This window comes from Corvus moneduloides, chromosome 3 (assembly GCF_009650955.1).
Source record: "Corvus moneduloides isolate bCorMon1 chromosome 3, bCorMon1.pri, whole genome shotgun sequence".
Classification (NCBI taxonomy): Eukaryota; Metazoa; Chordata; class Aves; order Passeriformes; family Corvidae; genus Corvus; species Corvus moneduloides.
This window is the reverse complement of record NC_045478.1, coordinates 116,769,310-116,788,401: the sequence shown is the minus strand read 5'-3', so window position 1 is coordinate 116,788,401 and position 19,092 is coordinate 116,769,310. Positions and strand designations below refer to the sequence as shown.

At 41.3% G+C, this 19,092-nt stretch overlaps 1 protein-coding gene across 2 annotated transcripts in view; it reads left to right on the top strand.

The window, feature by feature from the left end:
* Nucleotides 1-16,317, top strand: part of SNAP25 (synaptosome associated protein 25) — a 62,258-nt gene extending 45,941 nt beyond the window's left edge. Inside the window, exons 5-8 of one of the 2 annotated variants that reach the window (XM_032103690.1) lie at nucleotides 4,549-4,666; nucleotides 8,425-8,550; nucleotides 10,670-10,814; nucleotides 14,992-16,317. In XM_032103690.1, the coding sequence (XP_031959581.1) occupies nucleotides 4,549-4,666; nucleotides 8,425-8,550; nucleotides 10,670-10,814; nucleotides 14,992-15,060 (458 nt within the window). In that variant the 3' untranslated portion in view covers nucleotides 15,061-16,317. Of the gene's footprint in view, nucleotides 1-4,293; nucleotides 4,412-4,548; nucleotides 4,667-8,424; nucleotides 8,551-10,669; nucleotides 10,815-14,991 lie in introns of both variants that reach the window. The other variant, XM_032103691.1, reaches the window with a different exon arrangement.
* The last annotated feature ends 2,775 nt before the right edge of the window (nucleotides 16,318-19,092 follow it).

Below are 19,092 nucleotides of genomic sequence, written 5' to 3'. Positions count from 1 at the left end.
GCCTTTCAGAGCACAGCTAGGTCAGGGTTCAGGATTTCTGAAAAGGCTGTCCCAGATACATACTACGCTCCAATATGATTCTCCTCTATGGAAAATGGGATCATGGCGTAGCATTGGACATAGTTAATCTGCTGACTTTCAAATGAAACCCTCGTGTACGCAATTATGATTACAATGTGTTCTTCAATGTGCCCTTTTTCTTTTCTTTTTTTCTCCAATTAAAATTGTCCTTAGGGGAAATTGCTTCACTGCACAATACTCCAGGCAAAGGAGCAAGTTCTGATCTCCACAGGCATTTAACTGACATTCAAGCACAGGCCCCACATCCTGGACATCAGTCAAGGAATATTTGTTATACATTACAGATGGGGATGCAAAGGTGAAGCAACACCACGCTTGCTCTGTGCTGGTCTTGCTACCAATGCCTTGTAAGATGCTTTTGCAGCTGTTTTTGTTCAGGAGACCACAGGAACAGCTGAGGGATGCCCTTGCTACAGCTTCCCTGCCCCAGCCACTTAACCCAGATCAGTCACAGGATGGGGAATTGCCAGGATGTTACGGAAGATCCTGGCAAAGACCCACTGGCAAATGGCCACAATGCTGTGATAAAACTAACAGGGCTAGCTTATGGGCCCTCAGTTATCTTACAGAAGTAACTCACAAATAGAATGATACAGGTAAAAAACTGTTCTTGTTTGTGTCCTTCCGTTGGTTTGCTGTAAGATCTGGAAGAAGATTTATGGTCACTACCTTGAAATGAAAGTGGTGTTCTCAGACATCAATATACAAAAAGGGCTAATAATTAGCAGAGTTTTCCAGAGGGAAAAAAAATGAAGGAAATCTCAGTGAAACTTATCTCTGATGTGTATTCTGCTTCCAGCCAGCACCAATTCTCTTACGTATATATCATATATCATACATAAACATATAGATGCAGTTTATTCAAATAATATTGCAACAAACTGTCAAACGATGTTCAAACTCTGACCTTGAAGGGCTTCTCTAAATGGAAGACAAAAGACATTATCTCTTGTAGGCGTGAATTTGCGTAGGTTCATGGCAGTATATGCAAACAAACTGTCTTCCCTAAAACCTTTAATACAGCACAGAACGTTGGAATAGGGAAGATCTACGGAAACAGACATTAAATTAACCTCTCAATAGCCATCTGATTTCCTACCAGCAGTGATTCATTCTGGGCCACATTTTAATAGCAGTTATACCAAAACAAATCCAGTGTGACCTCATTAAGTTAATTCCACTATAATATTTATGCCTCAATAATTGTGGTTAGACTCATGAATCTATTTTCTTGCCTGTGGGACCGGATCTTTGACAGGTATAAATTGGTGTTGCTCCATGAAGCCAGCATAACTATGCTGATTCAAACCAATTAATAATCCATCCCACAACATTAACAGCTACCAAGTGGTTTCAGGACCAGCAGCCAGCTGTCTAGACTTCTGGGCTACAAGTATGACATGGGGTTTTTTACACTGATGAGGTTTCCATTAATGGAAGATAAATTAGTTGTGGCTCCCTTTCCTATTCAGAAATAGCTCAGGCATCAAACACAAATTCTGAAGCAGGATAAAGTCAGGATTCTAGAGAGGGCTATGATTTAAATGGAAGTCTTTGAGTTGTGTCAAATATACTCTTCAATACACATTTATTTAGGCAGAATAGGAAACAGGTAAAGAAAGTTCAAAAGGCCCTTTTACATACATGGCTTCAGACAATGTGCATGGGGGCAAGGAGAATTGCTTAGACTGAAAGCCACCAGTGGTACCAGATCTAGGACTGACCCATGCAGTGTTAACTTGGCTTTTTCCACTGGACAGACAAGGTTAGAGAAGCACTAGCAGGAAAATCAATGGACGAAAGGTCAGTGCCTCTCATTCCCCTCAGTGTCAAAATGCACATGTGGGTACAGCCTTCTTTTAACTGAAGAGGGGCTCTGCAAGCACAGCTCTCGCAAGCAGGAGCTCGGGGTCTGTGACAGAAGCGTAGCAAATCCCATCATGCTGCATGAACCAGCATAAAAGCCAGCTCCCACTCCCACAGCTGCTTCCCAGAGCGAGAGTAAGCATTGCCCAATTGCAGGAGCAGGCAGGACCCGGGGTTAGTGAGGAGCAGGAGCACAGGGAGGGGTGTCCCCTTCTACCACAGACTCACATTTCTGATGAGAACGACAGTCGGTGCCTACGGACACAAACCAAAGCTTCTGCTGAAGCCTAAATTGCAATGTGCATTCAGGCAATCCAACCTTGCATTTCTGGTTCTCAGCTCAGCTGTTTATCTGGCAGAACTTGTGCAGTCTCTCTGTCAGGTTTCCTTCTTAGTTTCCCAATCCTTTGCTTACACAATATGTGCCCCTTTTAGAGGACAGTGCCAGGTAACTCTGATCCTCTAAATAAATCCTTGAATTTGGGATCAATAACTCCCCTGGTATCAGGAGAGAGGCCCATCCAATGAGGAGAATGAGAACCGACAGCTGAAAAGCAGATGAGTCTCACCAGACTGACATGGCACCTCTCCTTCTCAAAGCCCAGTCTCATGCAAAAATTAAACAAAGAGCACAAGTTCAATACTTGAATTATTCCAGCTTGAATAATTTAGCCCAGGATTTTCTAGGCCCTCGAGGGGTTAGGTTCCTGTTTCCCATTAAAATTAATTAATTTTAATGGGAACTGGGTGTCTAAACCCCCCAGAAAGCTTTGAAAAGCTGAACCTCAATTGTTATTAGAAACCCAAGTAAGAAATTAGGCTTATTCATGTTCTCAAAGAAGTCAAGAAGAGCTTTACACTGACGTCAATATGCATATGATTTTTCTTCTAAAATGCCTTTTTTTCCTGGATAGGACTCAGTTAATGTCAGGGATGACATTAAATTTCTTCTACAACCAGTGCTTTTAGTTCCTTCCTCTACAGTCTAATTCTGTTTTTTTTCTATTCCATATGGGGAATAGGGAGGTATTCATGTTTTACTGGGATTGCTTTACTTTTCCTTGTTTAGGTACACTTACAATTTTTAATGGATTGAAGTGCTGCTCCAAGTAACTTTCTGATCCTGGGTAGTATTTGAGTTTATCCTTCAGGAACAAATGGTGTAAAATGTAAATCCCGTGTAAAATGTAAATCCCATATAAAATGCCGTCCCTACTCCAGACTCCACACAGGACCCTTGGTCCCATTGGATCCCTATCTGTTTACATCAGTGGAGAATCCATTCCTACACTTTTACATCGTGGCATTCTGCTCCTCTAGGACATTTTGCCCAGCTTTAAAAGTGAAAAAAATTAACACATTAAGTTATTCTGAGCCACAAGGTCGCTAAAAAAACCCTAAACCACCACCAGCCTTAGGTGGAAATATGCCAAATTCTGTTTGATGCCAGCAGAGAAACAGGGTCTATATATGGCTGGTTTCTGGGCCTGGTGCTTCTTAACTTGCCCTGGAGCAAAGCAGAAGTGACCCCACTGAAAACACGAGTCTTCACTCAATGGCTGTTTCCGTAAGGTCCCTTGGGGCCAGAGACAAGGAACATCACAGCTGGTGACCCTCTCCCGGAGAGCATCAGGCTCCTGGAGTGGTTTCAGTTGTTCCATGTTCACTGAGGTTACTCCTGATTTGCAGCACCCACACCAGGAAGAAAACCAGCCCTGAGGCCACATTCAGATTAGAGATCAATATCCAACGCCAGTCAAAGTGGCAGGTCTCAGTTTCCTCAGCCTCTGGGAGAAAAGGGTACCTGGATACAAGCCCTTAACAGCTCACTCCATTTCTGGTGCCATTAACTAGCAGCTCTCTCACTCACTAATCAAAGCAATTGTGCTGCCCAAATCCACCTAATTCCAAGGCATTTGTAAGCGTAAGTAACTGAAGTGTTTTCCATGGAATGACATATTTTCTCTAATATTAACATACATAAATGCAAAATAATAACTCTTTCTTTCTCCTGGATGTCACTGTGTCATAGTAAGTTGATGTATTGTATTATGTTTCTGGACCTTGAACTTTATAACCCTTCCTTTCTACATCATTACGTCTTGTTTATATTAATATATTTCAAATAAATTCCTCCTTTGTTTTACTCTTCCCATACTAGTGAAAAAAACCTTCAGCATCCAATGCAGCATACATCCTTTCAGCAATGCATCAGCTCAGATTAATGCATTGTAATGTCATTATTAACTCAGTTCTACATGGTCATTTTTCATGTTCTGTTGAAGACAAAATCAAACAAACAAAAATACAATTCATTCCACACTGTCATCCCTTTGTCCTGACCAGAACAACTCGATCGTGTTGAAGAAGGCATGAACCATATCAACCAAGACATGAAGGAGGCCGAGAAAAATTTAAAAGATTTAGGGAAATGCTGTGGCCTTTTCATATGTCCTTGTAACAAGTAGGTACTGGGTACCGGCTCTGCTATGTGGTGTCCAGTTTTTTGTCACAGTGAATGTCTGAAGTTTTTGTCTTTTTTTTCTTTGTCCTTTTCCATCTGCTTCATTCTGTGGGGATAAAATACTTGTGTTTAATCAGAACAACTGGAACGCATCGAAGAGGGAATGGACCAAATCAATAAGGACATGAAAGAAGCAGAAAAGAATTTGACGGACCTAGGAAAATTCTGTGGTCTTTGTGTCTGTCCATGTAACAAGTAGGTGCTGCCTGCCTCATCTCTTTGAGCACTTAAGGCTGATCCCAAAGGCCTTGTGAAGCTCATCCTTGCTAGGCACATGGACAGGATGAGCATGTGGCATGCAGAAAGAACGATTCTGGTTCAAATGCATTCATCTCATAGCATAGACAACTGACTGGGAATTACTGTAGATGCATTAAAATCAGGCATACTGCAGTGAGAGCTTCACTGTCGACACCTTTTAATGGTAAAAGTTTCAACATTTTACACAAAGTGTACTGAGTGGTTCCATTTTCCAGTGAAAAAAAACTCTGGGGCTACCTTATTCCTGGACACCCTAAATTTTGAAACGTATTTTCACAAACAAGTTTCATAAAGAAAAGAGCTGAAAAATGCAGAAGAGGTCATACTAAACATTGCTCAAAATTGTGAATGAAAGTCACACCTTTTTTTGTTGTTCAACAGAAATAGTCCTCGTTGATATCTTGAAAGAGATGTGACATTACATAATTGGAAGCCAACTTGAAATGGTTTTCGTCTTGCCACAGGCAACAAATTTGAGAAAACCTCAACATGCCAAATTTGTCTCGTTTGGGTAGCACGTACACTAAGCAGAAATGTTGAAATCAAATTTGCTTGCATGCCATCACACTTGAACGAAACTGTCCTCCAAGTAATGCAAAGCTTGTTTTAAATGCCAAATGAAAATGTGATGTGCGGTTATGTGGGTGTAGGAAATTGGGGACAAAGTGGACCAATCCCAAGTCCTTGAGGAATGGCAAATCCAGCATGCAGTGAGTAGTCATGAAGCCAGGTTGCAGTGAAAGCATTCCTAAATGGTTGGCCAGAGACTGTGCAGGAAACAAAACAGAGAATAGTGTTGCTGTAGTATTAAACTCCCTTTCTGGGTGAACTTTGTTCACAGCCAAAGCCAGGTCCTACCCTGGTTATCAAGACCAAAGGAAAGAGAGGTGTCATAGAGTTCAGGGGGTATTTTGTGAAAAATCAGAACATCAGGACTGGGGTTTTGCCTTATCAGTCACATTTATTTTGAAGTTAATTCCCTTGGGACACAATGCAGATACTGCCTCAGGTTTTTTTTTTTTTTTAAATCTATTTTGCTTCTTTGTACCAAGCCCTGAATACTTTTTTCGGGTAAACATTTTGCCCAGAATTATTACTGCCTTGAAGAGCAATGGGAGAGAGGGCAGGAGGAATGGGAAGAGCTGCATAAACCCCTTTTGCAAGTGGTATGAGCTCTGACAGGCTTTAGCCCTGCTGCCCTGCACCAGAGGAGCTGGTGCACAAGAGCTGCAGGTATGAATACAGCAGAAACTTTACATCTCCCACACTGTGCAAGCTGTAAAACTCAGAACTGACAGCCAGACATGTGACAGGGATGGGATTAGCACCTGGCATGTGGCACTAAAACATTTGCCACTTTGCTACGACTGCAGCGTCATGCTGCAAGAACAGAACGGTTCTGCAGGTGTTGTAGGGGGCATTAATTTGTAAAGGTGTCTCTTCCCTTCTCTAAGGCATTGTGACCCTATCAGTCTGCAGACAGATTTCATAGGTCAGCATTGCTAACCAGTGCTCAGAGTATGGATGAACAATGCTTTCAGAGGCTGTTCCCTGAGTCACTAAGCCAGGACTCCACTGGTACAGATAAGATGATGTTCTGAGGAGTGGAGTGTGGGAGAGAAATCCATACAGTTCTGGGCATCAGAATCACCATGATCCCTTAATGCTCTTCTGGCTGCTGGGAGATTAATGGCATATATTTAAAAAAGATTAACATTTCACATGTAACTCTACCCTGATATATAGTGAAAGTACAGTTCTGTGAGCCCTAAAAATATGTAAAGCTTGATCCTACATTCTTAGGAGACCCAAAATGCCCACGGCATGGAACTTTGACCGGGTTGCATTCAAAAGGACAATTGCTATTGACCATGAGCAGATCCAGACTCCATCTGTTGACTTTAATTGGAAGTCCACAAGAAAACAAGAGATCAGATTCTGGGTGTATAAAGTCATTTACCTTAAACACAGAGACTATCTCACTGCCAAAGTTGCACAGGTCTAAAGAACAGGCAAAACCCTGTAAATGTATCTGCAGCAAGAGAATTACTTCCACTCATTTCTAGAAATGCCAAAGCTGATGTATAGCTTCAGAGAACTAAAATTAAACAAGCCAACCATAATCTTTTTAAGTCTTCACAAACTTTAATAGGAAATAAGCAACAAAACAGATGAGTAGGAAAGATCCTCTTTTAATCTGCATTTTAATTCTGTATTGGAGCATACAACACATCTTCAGGCTCATTTAAAACTGAGCTGCTTCAGGGGGCATGGAGAGAACACAACACCAGAAATGGGTTTGCCATGTCCTTTCCCAAATCCCCCAGAAGCACCTTCAGTTCCTCCCCCAAAATCCAAGCCACAGGGCTGTTTATAGGACTGATTGGAGCTGACCACGGAACAGCAAAACCAGAGATATTTGCAGTTCCCTGTGGTTTTGTTGGAAGCTGCCCCATTTCCAGAATAAAATCACGAACTTATACCTGTGGACCCCAAACCCTCACATTCCCCTGTTAAAATGTTCAGTCTTGCCTGGTGACCCCAATGACAGCAGCCCTAAATAGGCTGCACGTCAGTCTGCCACTCTAGGGGTGCCTGGATTTTAATTTTCTATCCGTGGCAGCTCAGTTAAAAATGGCTCTCTGAAAGCTAATGTGACTGCCACAAAATACAAATATAACAAGTTGCTAGGCTGTTTTTGAAGTCCTGTGGTTTAAAACTCCTGAAGGAGGTGATGATCCATTTTTGCCTGTGTCTTGCTTATTGTGAAGGCTGTTACTGCTGATGCATTAAGGGTATGATGAACTATTGGGGCAACTGTGCTAGTGAGAATGCTTTACTTCTTATTCATGCCTGTAGCTGGTGCATGAAGAAAAATGTAGAAAAATTTCCCTTTCTGATGCTAGATTGCTCGTATCTTTTATTTTCTCCTGCACTCATTTCACTTCTGCCTATTTTACTTTTTGTCTCTGTGGACAAAGGTTTGTACATCAACTGTCGATGTATGATTACTATTTTCAAGTACCGATATATTATTTGAAAAATCTAATGAACCCTATGATAAAATCATCCCCAAATCACCTTGGGAAAGATCAGTGGCTTTAAATGCCTATTATGCCACATACATATTGAAAAAATATCAACAGAAGCCAAATATTCTGCATGGTAAAATGTTAAATTCCAGCCAAATCCATTTTTCTCTAAGAGGGTGTGTTGCTGTGATGTGATGTACACACTATACTTGGCAGTTCTGTTTTTATGTCTGTCTGCCAGTACGTTCTCTGTGTTTGATGTCAAAACATATGTGTCACTGAAATGAAACAATGTTTTCTACTTATCTGTATTTCTTCTCTTCTTTTTTCTTTTTTCTTTTTTTTTTTTTTTAATTTTCCTTCTTTCTGGAAACTAAGTCAACATCCAAAAACCTGTGTGCAGTGTTGTAGACCTGACAATTGCAATTCACCCTATTGGAAACTAAACCTCTGACCATCACTGTTGTGGCAGTAAAGTAAAAAATGAACAAAAACCCACCCCCTCCTTTTATTCAGGGTTATGATATATCGGTATACAACCAATGACCCTCTATCTGAAAATTCATTTGCTTGATTCAGCTTTTAGCTTGGAGAGGTAAAGAGTTTTGCATTTGTCCTTGTGCACTCGATGCTTTTTTACTCATCATCTTTTTTGCATAGGCTTAAATCAAGCGATGCTTACAAAAAGGCCTGGGGCAATAATCAGGATGGTGTTGTAGCCAGCCAGCCTGCACGTGTCGTAGATGAACGGGAGCAGATGGCCATCAGTGGTGGCTTTATCCGCAGGTGAGCCTTTTTATCCACTGTTTTCTCTCTGTTCTCCTTGTCACTGATATATTTAGATTTCTTCCATATGGTCATGAGTTCTGTGGTGCTCATTAACTCCTTCAGAGGTGCCGGGTAATGTGATGGAGCCAGGGTTTTCCACCAAGCGGTACTCAGATTCAGGCTGATGGTGATTAAGACACGTCCTAAAGGTTTGCTGCATCTAGTGACTTCTCCTGGCCCTGAGGGTCACCTGAGCTCTAGTGAAAAGAATGGTTACCTTGCTGGAAATCCTGGAAGTAAGGGTCTTGGCCCTGAGAACCAGAAGATGCTTGAAAACACAACCCCCAACCTTCCTCTTTGAGACTGCCCAGATTTGGGCAATAATAAACTAGAAATAATGTCTGTTTATTTATTTCACAGTAGCACCGTGAGGGTGCAGACAGCCATGGCCAGCCAGCACTGTCCTCTGCACTCCAGCTCCCAGTGTGAACACTTTTCCTGGAGGCCTTATTATGGGTCTCACTAATGACAGTTGTCAAACGCCTTAGAAATGAAGTGTCAGATAAATACTAGCTTATTGCCATTATGTCTCAAGGCATGTAGTGCCCGTTATCCATCCTTGCCAGAAGATGTACCAAAGCATCAAGTAGCCCTTCCCTTCTTTGCAACAACAAAAAAGCCTCAGGCTTCCTGCCAAAGCTTAGAGCCAAGCGCAGAACTTGAAAAATGCTTTAAACTAGAGGTGCATCCCTCCCCTGCTCATGAGTATCTTCAAAACCTCACTGCATGGGGAATGATGCCCCATTCCTCAGCTGCTGGGAAGCCACAGCTATGGAGAAACAGTGGGAATGCCTGGGCTCTCAAATGAAAGCCAGTCTGATGCACACAGCTATATTAATGGCAACCGCACTGCAAACTTCCCACATCACATAGGGATCCAGCACAAAGCACCTACTGATTACAGTGCTTATGGGGCATGTATTTAGATGACAATGCTATCAGCATGGATAACAGCATACCAGTAGGCAAAGCTTTGATCTCTGAAGATTAAGGACACTAGATTAATAAGTAATTATCCTTCCAAAAACTATTATCCACTTACTTTTTTGGCTGCTGTGATAAAGGGAAGTCAGTGTGATAGAAACAATGCTGTCATACAATCTGGAGCGTGGGATGGAGTTGCCATTTAAGTTTGATGGGTCTGCCATTCACTTTTTTTTTTTTATTTCTGGATGGCAGCCCCACCAAAATGAAGGCTGGGGCATGATAATAGAATAGCAATGAAGGAAGTTATGCTACACCATAGCTGTTCTGCAAATAAACGGGAGCACCCCTTGGGCACCTGCATGAACACAGATTGTGTAAGAGGCTCAAAGTAGGAATTTTCTGAGTGGGATCCATAGAGTTTGCTTTTCCCAGCATCAGTCACCACCTGCCTCTTCAGTCACTGGAGAGTTGATCTGGGCCTTGGCTCAAGCACAAGCTTTTTCTTCCAAAGAGCAAGCAACTGCAAAAGATGGTGCTAAGAATGAGAGATGAATGATCTTTACTGAAGCCAGTAAATCTGAGAGAAGCTGGTTCTGTCTTTCACCAGAAATACAGTTAATTAAATAGGATGTTAGGTCAGGATTTTCACAGCTGAAGCACCTCTTCCCCGATATCTCTGTGAGCCCCAAGCATACAAGGACTGCACAGTATTCATTAACTATCTGCAGTTCAAGGAGGGGAGCTACTATAGCTGTAATTCCACCACCTTCCAGCACTTCCCATGAATACTAACCACACACAGATCCAAATGGAGCACCCTTTCATTCTTTCTTTGGGAAGGATGATCACTGCAGAGAGGTGCAGGATGTGGTACATACTGCCAGCTCAGACAGCAACACTCAGTAACAGCAGACATGAGCAGTACAAACAGAGCACTGATAACCCAGATAACTGAGCCCAAAATGCAAAAAATAAGCACGTAACATTTTTCAGGTTATCAACTCATTAATCCCTTTTCTTCAAAGCTGAGCACAGCAACCTGCTCCTCAGGTGACAAGTGACAGAGGATGCAGTGGAGGTTTCGGGTGAATCACGGTTTCAGGGGGAAATCTCCTGTCTCTGCTTTAAAGAATTGGTGTTTTGCTCCCAGGGTAACAAATGATGCCCGGGAAAATGAAATGGATGAGAACCTCGAGCAGGTCAGCGGCATCATTGGCAACTTACGTCACATGGCCTTGGACATGGGCAACGAGATCGACACACAGAACCGCCAGATTGACAGGATCATGGAGAAGGTAAGAGCTGCCATTTCGAAGAAGACCCCGAAAGGGGCTGTGTTTTCCTTTCTGCTTGGAGAGGACAAGGGACAGAAATAGCTCCTCTCTCCTCCCTCCGAATCCTTGGGCCAAAGCAGAGCTCACTGCTGTGAATCTGCAGTAGCCTCCAGTGCAGGTGGGGTTGAACCCAAGCTGTTGAGTTTGCCACACAACTGCAAGGGGACCCCTTGGCTGACATCAAGGCTCCTTCTGCAATTGCTCTGAAAAAGGACAAGTGTCCTGAGCTATGCGGAACTGTGGGGCATGGATCTGACTGCCCTGGAACTTCCTGGAAAGTTTTAAACCCTCCTGGGCTTTTCCTTCCTCTGAAACTTCATGAGCAGCTCAGGATTAGATCACCTGCTTGGAGGACCAGTCCCCAAAAGAGGATGGGGATTTATTAAGCAAAACTTTGCCATATGGTAACAGTGCAGCCAGTTTTGTTGTGCTGCTTAAAACAACATTAGGACAGAGATCTACCTGTTCTCTTGGGGGAGGGTGTGTGTTTATGTATATATATATATATATAGTTATTTATGCATAATTGGGCCCTGCATGGCCCCAGCGGAATAAAAAAAGCTCAGCACTAGTTCTGCAAAATCACCACCTAAAACGGCATTCCTGTGCCAGACCTGCACTGCAGATTTCTGAAGCAGAGAGCAGCCCCCTCCAAGCCCGGCTCGGAGCTCACTGCCATCCTTAGATCCCAAGATCTGCAAGCCATCTGCATTGGTACTGGCAGAGCTCCAGGCACAGGCAGAGCCAGGCTGAAGTGACATAAGAGGCTAGATCTTCATCTGGTGTAAAATCAACACAACTCTGCACTTCCGCTGAGATTTACACAACCTGAGGGTGTAACCCAAGGACTTAGACATGGTGTTTAGAATTAATTCTGACCTCAAGTGGTAGAGCTGGTGCTCTTGAGCCTTCTTACACATGCAAGCCTCCGCACACAAGCAGGATGTCCGTCCCTGTTTTTCACGTCAGTTAACTATATCAGAGCCTAGTAAAAAGAGTTAAGGAAAATACTGCACTGAGGGATTCACTCCAAGAGCTTTCTTTATTGGAGGTGAATTCCAGAGAGAACTGGGTGAAGTACACATTGTCTGAAAGGTGGGAAGATCATCCCTGACAGAGAGGCCATCACCTGGCACTGCAGAGCACGTGGCTTTGCATTGGTCAAAAGTCTTGTTTTATAAAGCTGCATGTGTTTGACTGTATTGGAAAATGCACAGTATTACTGGGATGCCATTCTGCACCGTTTCATATTTCTGGGAAAACTAGGAGCATCAGGGGAAGGATTTACTGCTGCTATCCATATGAAAAGAACTAGAAAGCAGCACATCTCTCTATACTGCGAGAAGGGACTGGGAGTTTATACAGCCTACACCATAAGTACCTTTAAACAAGAAGCCTATTATATACATTATTTTCCCAAAGCGATGAGGATGTGCACTATTGTGTTCCCACCTCCCCTGTTCATGTCACAGTGGCAGGAGATGTGCCCTGTGGATGGAAATCAGTGGCATCCTACCTGTGCCTGCAGGATCCTATCCCAAAATACAGCAAGCCCAACAAGTCACTGTTCTACTACCAGCTCAGGCTTGCAAACATCTGGATTTTGAAAACATTGACCAGGCCCTCTGTGCACATAAAGCACATGGGCCAAACATCTAGGCAGTGCATGCTGAGAGCAGTGAGCTAAGGGACCAGCCTTCCAAGTCTACATGGTCTTCTTACAGACCTTGGCATTTTGTACAGCAATGGCAAAATAACATTGGCAGTGAATGGGATTCATAAAATCACCCAGGGCCCTTGGCTAAGGAACAGTGACACATTTGTGAAAGATGGATTTGCATTGTACACAGAGGAGTTGTCATGAGAGCAGCACAAAAATAAGACAGTCTTCAGTCTTAGTGAAAAATAAGCCAAATTTCCCAGAGTAAAGACACACAGTAATGAGGTACTAGAAAAAGAACACAATGTATTAATAAAACCCTCTATAAAAGTCAGAAATGATGGTTAGCTGGATAATAGGGAAACCACAACTGCACGCACATCCAGTCTGCAATGAAATATGCCAACAGACCCTCATTCCCCTGACAGCATTGCCAGGCCTGTTCTCCTGACCAGCTGGGGCACTGTGCTTTGGGTCAGTTATGATCATTAGAAAGACTCTTGGCTGGCACAGTTTGTGAAAGCTGGGGTACATCACAAAGCTAACCCAAAGTACCCCAGAGTGCATCACAAATGCTCCTAAAGGATTTACCTTCAACTAGATGCATGCACCCAAACCAGAGCAATCTCATAGTGCAGTGATGTAATCTGACCTATGCACAGTAATCAGGACAGCAGTGAATAAAAGGCTTTATTTATCCTTTCCTCAGATCAGAGAGAAAGGGACAAAAACCAAAATGAGGATAGGATGAGTAGGTCAAATGGCACAGAGATCATCACCAGAAGAGCCTGGCCCTAAAATCTATCATAAATGAGAGGCTGGGAGGAAAGTAGGAACAGCTCAAAGCACTCTGTCTTAAGTGGGAAGGTCCACAAGACTCTCACTGCCTTCAATGCAATGTCATTCACCAGATACTAAGGTCTAAACATCATTAGGAACATGATATTTTGTCACTGTTCAGTGAATATTCATGCATTTCATGACAAAGGTAACTGCTTCCAAACCCATTAACTTTTCAGGTAACCTTTTGGCAAAAGCACACAAAATTGTGGTAGACAAGGTCAAACTCATGGCTAAAATAAGGGACTGTGGCTTGCAATGAGTAGTTTTGTTGATTTACCTTTGTTGAGGAGCTGGCACATGCTGCTGCACTAAAAATGCACATCTATATAGCATTTTCCAAAACAATTATGGAGAAAAGCCCATGATATTTCAGAATGATTTATTGCACATCAGTATAAACATTTTTAAAGGATTTTTAAATGCATGTGGGAAAGTTGCTTCACCATTCTGTCTTTGCAAATTGGAGATTTAAAATAAATCTGTACAATTTGGATACACTGCAGAGATGTGGGAACAATCATCAAAGCTAACAAAATGGAGCCATCAAACCACAGAAAGAGTTTGCTATTGGGGCCCATGCTTTTAAAGCAGCAACACAATTCTCACCTTTCCCACAGGTCTGATTTTAAAAATTGAAACCATTTTCTATCTAGTGCTTCTGCTAGAATAAGTCGGCATGGCAACGTGGGGTTGAGTGGAGCTTTGCCAGTTTTTGTCAGCTAAAACAGTGTCTTCAGTCTCCAAAACTAACTTCAGCAGAGCTACAGAAAGTCATGGTCGAAGCATCTCCCCACTCAGAGAGAACTCCCAAACCTCCCAAGTGGTGCCATTTTATTAATGGCATTTAATAATCACGACAGGTGTTACCCCAGGGAAAACAGTGCAGTTAATGGCTCAGTCTGTGCAGGACTAAATTCCAGTCTGATTGCTTCAAATCACAGTAGAATCCCGGCCTTTCCTTAACTCCTGTTTATGCTGCTGCCCAAGGAAAGAGGCTACTCTGTCTTGCAACTACATTGGTGAACTGTGGAGTACTGGCATCATTCCCACATATTCCTTTCCTTTCACATGTAGACCAAAGATATTCAGGCTGATCTTTTCAAAGAAATTTATCTTTGCCAGCATTTCCTGCATCAGATGATCCAGCTTCTCTGCTCCAGCGAATCTCTACACTGACCAAAATTTTAGTTTTGACTGGTGCCTGATGATCTAAATTAGACCAGAGTCCAGGTCCACTGAATCTTAGAGGGCTCTGAAGCTTTTCCCCAGCAAAATGCAGATGCACACCACCAGTTCTCATGCTGTCATCCATTACCATCAGTACCACCAGTGCTATTATCAGCACCAGCTACAGATCTGGCACAGCATTTACAGGAGTTCAGCGGAGCTGATCACAAACAGAAAAGCTCTGCTCAAAGGCTACATGAAGTGTCACGAAACCAGTAAATCTCCTTTTGAGTCCCTAATGCCACTATAAAAAGCAGCTCTCCAGTATTTTCAAGCTTCATTTTTCCGTAACCTAGCCAAAATTATGGAGGTACCCACAAAGAATTGTCTTTCTTCCCTGTACTCCTTTTCTCTCTCATACTCTCTTTCTTCCCTGTACTCATCTTTCTTTCCTTTGTGTTTCCCCAGGCTGATTCCAACAAAACCAGGATTGATGAAGCCAACCAGCGTGCAACAAAGATGCTGGGCAGCGGTTAAATGCAGAGAAGTGCATTTCCTTTTAATGCTGTCCAGCAGGGCAGCACCTTCATGCTTTTATCATGGTATTTATCTACTAGGTTTGCACACATGCACATATCAGCCCCATTGTAAATGTTGTCCTGTGTAGTTTGTCAGCTTTCCAAAAATGATACTTGTAATTATTTTTTTCTAGATATCTTTCTTTCCAAAGGTTGTACATAGTGCTGATTTGATGGCTATAGCTCACTATGATGTTTTTTGGGGTTTTTCCTTTCCTTTCCTTGTTTCCATTTTGGATTCCTTTCCTTTTTTTCCCCTCTCCTCATTTTTTTGTTTTTTTAATGATGTTTGCTGAATGACAACACTGTTGGAATGCTACATGTGCTGTTAACCTTTAAATATACAGTATTGTTCTTGTAAAACTGTGACATTCCACAGAGCTACTGCCATGCTCCTGTCTTTGGGTATCATGATGTTTAAGCACTTAAACCTGCTGTCTTCAGTTCTTCATTGCCATTATCTGTTGTTATGATTTCATGATTAGACAATGTGGAATTATATTACTATAACAAGCATTGCACTAAAAAGTGATGTGATTTATGCATTTATGCATGAGGAATAAATAGACTTTTAGACTCCTACTTAAACAAGAATTTTCCCATGGCAGTAGCACACCAACGATGACAACAAAAGCATGCTCAGTATTCGGACTCTTTTGGGACTATGTTATACCAGCAAGTTTGCAGTTGTGCCACTTTTTTCTTGTTGATATATATATAGTTATTAATCATGATCATTTTTTTAAATTATGAAATAAAGAGGGATTTGGCACTCACCATTTAGCCATTGCCAGCAAAATAAAAGCTTGGCTGAAAATATGTCAAAGACAAAAAGAAATAAGTGTAATATATTGGGTTTGTCTGCTGCTTTTGAAGACTATCTTTTGGAGGAAACAACTACCATATGACTGGTGCAAAGAAATGTAATTTTTATAAGGCTCTCTCTTACTAGTCGCTATCCCCATGTGGTTTGTTATCGGTACAGTTCTCTGTTGCTTACCTAGAGCTATGCACACCAAATCGCTGAGATGTTTAGTAGCTGACAATTAAAAAATAATTAAAAAACCTAAATGAATGAACTCTAGATAAACTGTGAGATAAATATCATTTACAGCATGTAATATGAAAATTCCTTATGTCTCCTGTCAGTTTGTGAAGTGATTGACATTTTGTAGCTAGTTTAAAGATTATTAAAAATTATAGATCTCAGAATCCATGCTTGCTTTATCCATTTGTTGCCCTACATGTCAGTGACAACTACTTATTTGCCACTTACCTGGGACAAGAAGTGCAAAGTCTAAAGACTCTTTACAAACTACTTTTGTATTGTATTTAGTGGGAAACTAAAGATTTTGGTTTGCAATACTGTAGAAAAGGAACTACACTAAAAATAGCACTTGGTACATTCCAAGTGACTATTATTTTCAATAACCTGGCTTGAATTGCCAAACACTGAATCAAAATATTTTTCTCTTGTTCAAGGGAAAGAAAAATTGAAATAAACATTATGGTACAGAAGGGTACAGTTCCTTAGTAGATAAAATCCATTCCTGTAGTGGATTTAGTCATGTGCTAATACATCTCTTTTTAAGAAGGCTTTGACCTACAGAATTTGGATAGTCTGCTAACAATGATTTTCTCAAATGACTAACAACAACTAGGGTTTGCTGCCAATGAAAAGTGTTATCATGTTTTCCCAGGGTTTTTTCCCCTATATGGACAAATTAGAATTAATTCTGCATGAGTGACAGTTCACTCATGTGTCTCACATGGCCGTAAGTCAAAATACACAAAGAACATATATGCTTGCATAATTAAAATTGCATGATAATGCAGACAAGCTACATTTTCTTTAGCAGCTTTTTATTTTTGGCATCTATTAAAAATTCATTTATGCAAATATTTCCCCCCACTACTTCAAACCAAAGAATAAACTTCAAGCAAACACTTTTAATCTGCTGACCATTTCCAATCGTGTCTGTTCGGGCATTCCAGTATTTGTGACAGCACAGTCATTCTGCAATGTCAAAGCCTACTGGGGGAGGGCAATAATCATATTGGAAAACGCATCATGATGGGAACATACAAATGCAAGGATATTTGCAAAGGGGAGAAATATATAAGAAAGGAATGAAGATATTAATGGAGGTCTTATTTTTTGTATTTGACAACAACGCACTCTATCTGAAGAAACTCATACTTCCAAAAGCCATTAAAGCTGATCAAAAATATAACTGTTGCTGTGAAGGAACATGTTTTGACATCTGTTTTTGTCTTGAACAAAGATCAAAACCCAAACTATTGGAACGTTTTGCCAAGTGGGAAGCTTAAAGGACAGAAATTTTGAAATGTTTTATTGCAGCTGTCTTTGTGTCCTCCTCCACTGCATGCAGGGTCTTCAATGAGCTGGCTGAAAATTACTTCAGTAAATATGTTTAATATATTGCATTTCTCTGATATTTTTGAAATTGACTTTTCTAGGATTAATTATTCTTGAAATAATGCAAAGAAAGCCTCAATCTCCTGCAGTTTGTCATTACAACAATCTGCTTTTGTTTGTTGAGTTGTGTGCACCCCAAATCCCTGAGGTAGCAGCTGACTCAAAAGGGGGAAACCCCAGATGCTTTAACCAGAACACTGCCTCAAATGCAGCATTTCCCTTTTTGCCCCCTTTCTCCCTCTGGTTGGCTCCTGGGTCCCTGATACACTGCAGCCTCTCTCTGAGGCTGCACAAGCACAGTGCAGAGTTACCTGCTTGAGGGCAAGGCTCACTAGAGGGAATGGGACACACCAAGCAGCTGGAATTAAAACTCCCCTGAGATAAAGAGGCCATATTGGAAGACACAAAGTTCGATAAAATATCACTTATTTCTAGACTTTTAATGCAATTTCACCAACGGTTTGTAGGATGGCAAATCCTCATGTTGGTATTGGTTTGAGGTGGTTACACAGAAAAGGTTTTTTAATACTCACAAAGAGCATAGCTGAATAAACCACTCAGCTGGAAACGTTGAACAAAAAGGACAATGTCTGTTGAGCTCTAAAAATCCACAATTAATAACTTCTTTCATTTCATGCATTCTCCTCCTTTCCTAGCCTAGGTGAGAAATGGCAATATAAAAGTAACCCCAAGGAAGGATATTTGAATGTTATTCCTCAACAGAACAAAATTCATAACTAGTGTAATACTCATGAAAAAAGAAAAAAATTACCTTCATCAAATATCTGACCTGATTTCAGCGGGGAGAAACTAAGAAAGAATATTGAAAAAGGTAAGTAAAAATCAAAGCAGGTTACCTCTAAGAAACCTTAACACTTTTAGGATGTTAATGGTTCCCAACCTTAGGACAAACACAGAACTTTTGAACTCAAGAGAGTGTGTTACAGCTTTCTGGATTGACACAAATGCAAGAAAAGAAACTGGATAACACTCAGCATGTTGTGGTTTGACAGAGCATGTGTTATGGAAAGTGAATGGATTTGATGCAAAGTTAAAGTGATAAATAACCGATTATTATTACTGAAGATTTGGTGATATTACTGCATATAACAGAAAATTATAACTAAAAAAAAAATCCATGAAGCTTGATTTTAATTTGTTTTTAGGAAAAGTAAATTTTATTAGTTTACATGCACTAAATGCACCCTTCATTTCTGAAGAAAACTAAATATGCCAGAGTCTGCACAGCAAACTGTAAAGCGCCCCCTGAGAGAGATGCCTGTGCCATGTGACACACTTATTACAGATATACTTTATATCTAGAAATACAGATGATAATTATTCTCCAAAATATTCTGTGTGCCACACTAACTGCTAACCTCCACAGGCTTTGGATCTGGACCTGAACATGCAGAGATCACCAAAGACTTATATTTAAGGCATCTGGAAGCAGATGAACCAATCCACAAACATTTTATTTTCCTCCTCCTCCTTTGTGTGCATGTGCACATATAACTCTTTTATTTTAAAGGCATTGAAAAGGGAAGAGAT